The sequence below is a fragment of the Carassius gibelio genome, chromosome B15 (genome assembly GCF_023724105.1).
Source record: "Carassius gibelio isolate Cgi1373 ecotype wild population from Czech Republic chromosome B15, carGib1.2-hapl.c, whole genome shotgun sequence".
NCBI classification, from domain to species: domain Eukaryota; kingdom Metazoa; phylum Chordata; class Actinopteri; order Cypriniformes; family Cyprinidae; genus Carassius; species Carassius gibelio.
The window spans coordinates 29,243,525-29,252,442 of record NC_068410.1 but is presented as its reverse complement, the minus strand read 5'-3'; the positions used below and the strand labels follow the sequence as shown (position 1 = coordinate 29,252,442).

General features: G+C 40.1%; 1 protein-coding gene across 1 annotated transcript; it reads left to right on the top strand.

The window, feature by feature from the left end:
* The first annotated feature begins 3,398 nt into the window (after positions 1 to 3,398).
* LOC127972240 (hedgehog-interacting protein-like) lies at positions 3,399 to 7,183 on the top strand. Its single transcript, XM_052575610.1, has 2 exons — positions 3,399 to 4,098; positions 6,941 to 7,183. Exons 1-2 carry the CDS (start codon positions 3,829 to 3,831, stop codon positions 7,166 to 7,168), a joined length of 498 nt encoding a protein of 165 aa, XP_052431570.1. The 5' UTR covers positions 3,399 to 3,828; the 3' UTR covers positions 7,169 to 7,183.
* Positions 7,184 to 8,918: the final 1,735 nt, after the last annotated feature.

Sequence of the window (8,918 nt, the reverse complement as noted above, 5' to 3'; positions counted from 1 at the left end):
AGAGGCAGGTAGTCAAACTGAAGCGGAGTAAAAAACAGGAATGAAGGAAACTTCGTGTGGTCCAATGGCAAAGGCCAATGATTTAGAGGTTGTTGATCCCGGGCAGGCGGCCCAGTGGCTCAGCGCAACCAATGACTCACTCACTCTCTCACACTCACTGGGAGCTGGCTCTCTAAGTCACCACACTTAAAACATCCTTATGTGTTTAGAGTCATTGAAGTGGAAACCAGGGCCTGCACCCATTGCTGGAAAGAGCTACCGAATCCCTCTCTCGCGCTCTCACTCTCCAGAATGTTCATAAACAGATGGCCAGACCTCATTAGCCATGTCACAACTACTGAGAACATCATGAACACATTGCATTCTCTCTGAATATGAAAGCCTGAACATGAAACCATAGACAATTACCATTAGTGCTGAAATAAGAAAGAAGGAGAGTAGGTTAAAGGAGGGGTTTCCAAACTCTTTTTCATGCCACAGACCCTCAAATATGACGATCCCCTTGAGAGGACCACTAAAATATAAAGGCAGCTATATATTTTTTATGTACAAAGTCCCATTTATACTTTATGAGAAAAAGGTTCTGTTATAAAAACAACATGTTTGCAAAATTGTATAATTGGATTTCATATTATTGCTGTACTGGAAGCTGAAATAATTTCGGCACAACAACATATCCACCACAGCAATTAAATAAAATAAAGAGACTTTGTATGCACATTTGGGGTTTAACATTTTATTTTGTTTGTTTCAGTCTACATGCCTTTTATTTATGATAACTGAATTCAGAGTCAACACTTGCTGGTGTACATGTTATTTCAGTTCACTTTTGGCCTGTGTTTCTCTTTGTGCATGCAGTTCTTGTAAGGATTTACCATGATGGAGACAAATGGTTTGGCATTCTCCTCTCTGCTGTTAAACTGTGTTGTGTGCAGACATTTGAGGGTAGCTTAATACTCAGATAGGCGCCATTTAAGAAGAACATTGACAAAAGACTGTTGACAGGACATTGTCACCTTTTCATTTGCCTCTTAAGATATTTGCTCGAGTGAGGTTTGCCACCTCTGATCTGTGAGTTCAAGGGTGTTACTGGATTCTGTGTGGTCAGGGACTATCCGCCCCTTGGTGGGGAGTATTTTTCTTCGAGGGCTATTGGACCAGAGCTGAGCCTTGTTATTGCTGAATGAGACAACAGATCTAACCCAGGGACTTTCCCAAATGACAAAGCAAGAAATATCCTGCCATCTCCAACCTCAATTGACGACTATATATTAGGTTCTGGTCAGGACATAACTTCTCATATAAAACCAAAAAAGGATAGTGCATAATGCTGTTAACGTCCTCGGTACTAAATCAGAGCATATGTGAAATTGCGGTTTCGCTTGAAATTGAAACTTTAAGAGTTTTCTCATAACAAAAACTCATTTCGCCATCTGTTGTTTGTTGAAATGGGGACCTGGAAAGGGTTACAAATTACTCATAATGTCTAATAGAATGCCTAAATATTACCAATGGTGTCGTAATAGTGACAGTGGGTTTGTGTGTTTCAGCAATGCTGAAAATGAGGTTTGAATGCATCATTTTAAAACTCATAAATTCTCGTAGAGACACGCAAAAAATATTGGAACAGTAACCCTCAGATATTTGTGGATGTATGTGGATGGGATGATATCAGTGCAGCAGGATGCCAGTGGAAGAATATTGTAGCTTCTGCACAATGGGAAGGGTTATATCTCTCCGAACAGATGTATACCCGAACCACAGCTGTATCGCACATGTCTTTATGCCACCCACCAATACTGGACTGATCACAAACCGGTCTAAGCCGTCTCTCAAGGACCTCTGCTTCGCCTCTGCATGTATGTGAATCATTGTGATTTTTGCAGTGCAAAGAGACAGATCAAATAGACCGGACTCGCTTCTGAATGCAGAACAGGCCTGACTGGATATGGTGGCAGGCTGTTCAGCGCTCAGGGCCATTTCCACAATTACCCAACAGTCCAATCACTGTGGATTCCTGCAACTCCTGATCTCTGCTGATAATCAGCCAGTGTTCTGGTCAGCGCTGGACCCCCAAGGATGAACAGGTGCGGTAATGCGTCTGATTGCAACTAATGCAACCGAGGTCTGTTCAGAGAGGACATTCCCCTCTGGACCTGCAATCTGAAGATCTCTCTATAGATGAGAAGAAAAGAGGACTTGTCCTGCATTTGGCTCAGTCTTATCAGAAACCCTCTGAAGAGCAAGAATGCCAGACATTCTCACAACTCTGTTAATGTAAGAGTGTCGGACACTCAGATCAACAAACTGTCCTGCTGTAGCCCCCTGATCGCCAACAGAGCACCGAATAGAAATAATCAATCAAGCATGTGCATAAATAAATAAACAATACATGAGAGATAATGTATTAGAGAAATAAAGATATACGTAATCTTGTTTGTTGCATTTAGGCTATTCGATAACAATTGCTTCGTCTAAATCACAGCATGACTTTGAACTACAGCGCAAATGCTAAGGATAATGAACTTTGAATTTGCATAAAAGACAGATTTTTGCTGTGAGAAACAATATATATTGAACAAAATTTATTCCATGTTGTTTGGATAAAAAAATATTATCTTGATCCCTTTAAGTGTTCAGTGAAAACCAAAAACTCTTTCATATAAAACTTTAATATCCTGTTTTAGTGATATTGTTATTCATGTTTATAATATTTTATAGTAATATTTGTAATTAATTTATTAATGTGTATCATGAGCTTCAACATGTACAAAAAGAAAAAAAGAAAAAAGAAAAGTAGTACTCCTTTCACTTTTGAGCATAAAAAAGAAATGCTGAGAAGTAAAATCGGCCACACATATGCAAAGAGAACAGAAGACATTATTGAGCTCTTAAACATGGAAAATAAAGCTTTTACATTTCTGCATTTCTTTTAAATACCATTGCTATTTGTCTTGATAATACATGTGGCATTATGGAAAGCATCATGATGACTTTGGATGAAGTTCATTAAAAGTGGTCTTTCCAGCAACTGCGGTCAGTAATAAGGCAGACCACAGTACCACACACAAAGACAAGTCAGTGTAACTCTCGTCAGTGAAATAATGCAATAAACAAGAACTGAATAAGATATAATCCAACATAAAATATTTATTTTATCTATATTTTACATTCATTAAAAAAGTAACAGATTTTAACTGTAATGAGCAAATGGATACGGATAAACATGCGCTCGGTAAAATGTGTAGTGAACGCAATGTAACACTGTTTTCCGTGAACATGACACTTAGTGTGTATAATACTTTACTTACATGATGACGCGCGTTCCCGGACTGGATAGACGTCATCGTGCGCGTTCCCCTTCTCGCGCGCTGGTTAAAAAGAAGGTGGAAAGAGCGAAGGGAAACATGTGAGTGCACTGAAGAGCATGCAACAGACAACTTACTGCAACTTTTGATCACACGCATCAACCTTTGTGCACCAACGGGATTTAACTTTTGGGAAAGGAGACGTACAATTTCTGCATATAGCCTAATCCGATTACTTTTTTTATTTTATTTTTTTATTTCTTATAAAAACACAGTATCATGTTTTTTCCCCCACTTTAACAGCATAATAACCAGCACTTGTCTTAATTTATTATCGTAATTGCTTTCTCTTTTTTCGTTCTATTACTATTATTTAATTTAGACTGCTTTATTAGCAAATAATTGCTTTAATCAAAATTAGTAATTCTATAACAACTTTCTGGACGCTTGGGGACTGTCATACAGCAGTCCTGATTTCTGAACAGTCGCGTGTACCGCTTTTGGTTTAATCCCTCTGAAAATGATGCATTTGAAATTTGTGCTCTTGTTGGCCATCGCGGCCAATTTTTGGGAATGTAGTGATGCGAAATTCGACGAGAAAGGAGAATTAAGTCCAAGGAGGAGGAGATGTTACGATGGAAGTCTGCCGAAACGCCTGAAGAAGAAGGAGAGAAAACAGTCACTGGAGGGAAGCGGCGGAGGGGAGGTTTGTCACAGGCTCTATCCTCGCGTGTCCTGCTGTCCGTCCAGAAGAGCTCCGTATCAGATCCTCCATCGGAGAGATGCTCGGGTATGTTCAGGCTTCCTGCAGCCTCAAACTGACCTAGTGATTCTCCTGTGTGTTTTGTTATGCCATTGATTTCAAGATGTTTGCAACAGCAGTATATAGTGGATTATTTGTTGATTTTGTAATGAACATATGAATGCATATGCGCACTGTGTGCATTGAAGACGTTTTGCATTAAAACGGTCAGCAAGACGCACGCAGCGCAGTGTAACAGAACGCGCGAGTCTCGAGACGCGGTTTGAGAAGTTGATAAACGCTGATAAACACGGCAAGATCGTTCGCAGTGGCTAAAGACGTCGCGCGTGATTACGTAGAAAACAATTAAAAACCGCTCGGACCGCGGTTCTCGCTCGGACTTGTGCTGTGCTCGGACCCGCGAGCACAGCACGAGGCGTATGAATGAAATCACTTAATTTTCATGCTCAATTGCTGCAGTATTGTGTTTCCGAAATCGGAATCGCTCTTAAATACTGTGCTCCTGCAGTTAAATGTTTGTATGTATAGATTAGACGTTTCGCGCAACTTTTGTTGACGCTGATGTTTAGGTGACAGCATGTGCTTCTCGTAGAGATGGATATAATTTACATAAAACAGATGGGAAACAAAAGTCTCTCGACCGGCAATGAATCGCACCTTTCTGAGGCTTTCTATAGACGTGAGAGGATTCACCTCGATAGTTTTATCAATGAACACATTCTATGCCGAGGAATCGCTCGCTTTTCTCATGTAAACAACCACCGCAAAACGACATACGCGCGGCTGGGTGGCATCGCACGTCGGTTTGTGACAAAAAGCCATATTGCATCATTTAATTTGCTCAAGTCATGCAAATAAGAGCAAGGCTGAATGGAACAAAAAAGAGTCGACATCTCCTCCTCCCCACTACACTGCCCACACACGGAGTCTTTTTGCTTATGGCAAAAGAATAACAACAACACCATTGTGCTTGTTAGTTTCACTAATGGGTGAAGTTGGAGAACATCATTCTCCCCCAGTCCTCGGCTCTGTCCAAGTGTTAGTTAATGCCTTTGAGTGAAGGGTTGTCCTGCTCCACACCCCAAACTTACTTACACAAATTCCCAGAGGGCCAAAATGGTTTAACTTAAGCTGTTTAATAAAAGCTTACAGGTTTTGTGGGGAAGTTAGCTCAGTTGTGGCTAAACTGTGAATTCCGTGAGTCAGGTGATTCATTCGGTATATGGCCTGTTTGTTTAATCTTACGTTTGTGTTAACTTTGATCATCGATCGCCTTTTTCTGGCACCTAACTGAGAACTTGTGAGCTGTAGTTGCCCTCATTGTTTGTCCCTAAATGACAAGCCATTGTTTTCAAATGAGTCTTTGTGTTTACATTTGTTCTGTCAGTTCCAGTGACAAATGATATTGTGCGCCGTGATGCGTAATCCCAACATCTGCTCAGATTTCACTATTTAAACATGACTGTCATGACGTTTCATGCCGAACCACAGTATTTCAAAACATCTACTATTAAATAAGTAACGGACAGTTGGACTTAAGCTCATATATGCCTCCTGTTTGCACTGGCATGTTTCGACAGTCGTTACGTATGGCCTTAAAAGGCTGTGATGTAGACCGTGGTGTGATTTGAAGCAGCTCTGAACAACTTTTGGCATTTTTTGGAAAACACAAAAAAACAAAGGTCCTCTTGTTGCTGGTGAGGGTGATGGCAACATTGGAGCCTATCCCGGCAACATATGGGTAGAGTGCATGGTTGAGAGCACACAAATGCTTCTCTCCATGAACCATGTGCCAGTCCATGGCTCACTAAATCAATGGGCAGTTTAAAGCAGGAGAGTTGCCACTTACAGACCAGGCTAACACACCAACCTCTGAGAGACTGAGAGCGAAGAGCACTTGAAAATTCACGTTCCAAACTCTCTGGATCATATGGAGGTGTCAATACATTTCTTGGACACCGTTTATCTTCCACCCACAAAGATGGTTTTGATTCACTCCAAAGAATCTGGAGAATCAAAATCAAAGAAATCTGTCAAAATGGTTTACTACGCAGAGCAGTGGGCTGTCTGCTGGGCTAATTGACTTGGACAGACTGCTAATTTGTTGATACCAGCACGGGAATGATGTGCCCGTCTATCTATAAATTGGTGTTTACAAATGGACCTCACACAGAGAGAGGGAGGTCTACCAGACTGCTGCGGCACAGGCAAGCATGTCTAGGGAAGGGAGCAGATTACATTGTTGTTTTATTACAGCTAATTTGTTACATAAATAAGCCTGCTCATTTTCTCGGCCCTAATCTACTGTTTACTTTTGTTTGGTGACTTAAGAAACATTTTTGAGTATCCTCATTTCGGTCCATTCGCTCCAGCATGGGTTCAGCTGCCATGCGAGGTGCAATTTTGGCTAGCTGTTTGTGAGCTCAAATAAACAAATCAGGAGAAATCAAGCCCACATGGATGTGTGGTGTTTGTTAAGAGAGATGTTTAGAATGTGAATTGCGTCCAATTAATGAGAAAACATTCCAAAAATGTGTCAAACCACCTAGTTTGATTTTTATTTATATATATATATATATATATATATATATATATATATATATATATATATATATATATATATATATATATATATATATATATATATATATATAAGTGTCAAACCACCTAGTTTGATTTTTATTTTTATATATATATATATATATATATATATATATATATATATATATATATATATATATATATATAAATTAAAGACACAATACATAGTCAATATATGGGAACAGCTTTGTAGCATGAGTGAAACTTGGATTAGCCATTCAATAAGAACCACAGTTCTAACCTTTGCTGGTTGTTTTTGGTTCCTCAGATCTTCTCAACTAATAACACAGAGTGTTCTAGACTGCTGGAGGAGATTAAGTGTGCCCATTGCTCACCACATGCCCAGATGCTCTTCCACTCGCCCAAACTTGAAAAGGCACCACGCAGAGAACAAGATCTACCCCGCTTATGTCACGACTACTGCCAAGAGTTCTACTACACCTGCCGGGGACACATACCAGGTAACAAACGAGATCAATGCAAGAGTTTTATTTAAGATAAGATAATGAGTAAGTTCATCAGGAACATCGCTCGTCTGTATTGCAGTTATTCTAAGTCCATTTGAACAAATGACCTCAGGTTAATGCATCAGACCGTAAAGTCCCATTGTGGGAGAAAGCTAAATATCCCTGACAGCTCTTGCACAGCAAAGTTACTTTGTAACGGAGAGCTTCGTTCATCTGATGTTCAAGAAATGCTATTCAGGAGCCACTTGTTGCTGTTTCTTTCTTTCTTTTTTAAACTTTGCATTGACTTGAGCATCACAAAAGGCCTCAAATAATTGGTATTATAGAAATATAAATGAAAAAAATGTGATATTTCAAATAAATAAGTTGTGACAAACTAAATGAAGAGCTCAGAAACATCCCCCAAAAACAGTTATAAAAAATTTAGCTGTAAATGAATGATTTTATGACCTGTTTCTTCCCTTCGGTCCTTTGGCAAGCGTCTTATTTTACGTCAACACAACCTGCCAAGATGTTTTTGGCGTTTATGTGCGTGTGTGTGCGCAGTCTGACTATGGTCTAGACATGACTGACACTCACACCTCACACGACACACACTTTACAGGATGCAACGGAAAACGAGGCCTGTTCAAGGCAGTGCTCACATAATCAGTTTGTTTTTCTTGGTGGCAGCCTACGTTCAATGAAAAGACAAACATTAAGTCCTCTGAAACATAAGGGGGGGGGGGGGCAGATGGCAGTGCGGAGGAGTCTGAAGACCTGAAAAGCTCTAAGCCATCATGAGGTTTGTATTTTCTCCCAAACATGAATGACATCAGGAGCAAACATCCAATAGCTGCTCTATAGTGTTGCAACATTCGCTGCATGATGCATTCCATCAGATGGAATGGTATGCAAAAGCTGGCCGCCAGACCAAATCTTCTTCCTATCAGCACAGCCATAACAGATTAGATTGGGGCCGATATGCAAACAGAGAGCAAACGCAAGCCACACGCACATAGGCACCCACGGAAATGCGAATAGGCCGACAAAAATGAGACACTTTATTCATACAGTTTACCTTTCCGTCTTCCTCTGCTAAACAGATAAATAAGGGTGTGCTGTCTGTTGCGACTCTTTGTAGAGGGAGTAAGCGTATGGGAAAGAGAGAGAGAGAAAAAATAGTGGTAAAGACTCTGAGAACAGGAGCTGGGGCCAAAAGACTCTACCCCCTCCCCTCTCCCCCTCCCAAATCAGCATATGTGGTGACGAATGACACATTTATTTTTCTACAAAGGTTGTGTATATGTAAAACTGCTGAAGTGCATCAAGATGTCAAGTGCTTTGGGTGGCCACCCAGGTTGCTTTGGAAGATAACCAGATGGAAGTATAACTATAGTGCTGACGATGTGGAGTCTCTTTCTCTCTGTCCTGTTTTTTGTAGGCCAGTACAATAAAACTAGAGCATGTTGCGGAGGGGCTGAGACCGTAGTTGAGGCCACACAGTGTTTTCGCCATGTTTAGGGAAGTTATAAATTGTTCAAATTAGACAGTCCTTTCAGTTCATGTGATTCATTTCTATCCATATTTTATAACCATGTTTTTTAGACCGTGATTGCACAATGGTTTTCAACAGTAATCAAAGTGCCTTCATAATTTCATGCTGTTTGCTTTCAGTTCCCTGAGATTAAGGAGAAACATTTCAGTTCCAGATATTCATTTTTACAGTTGTCTGTTTAATGTGTTGATCTTATTTGATTTGGTGAAGATTAAAATTTGAATTGGTTTGGTTAAATAAGG

Bases quoted from the DNA above. Each gene is read 5' to 3' on its own strand.
- LOC127972240 (XM_052575610.1), top strand. From the start codon at position 3,829: ATGATGCATTTGAAATTTGTGCTCTTGTTGGCCATCGCGGCCAATTTT. The intron at 4,099-6,940 runs GTATGTTCAGGC...TTGGTTCCTCAG, and splicing joins TCCATCGGAGAGATGCTCGG to ATCTTCTCAACTAATAACAC.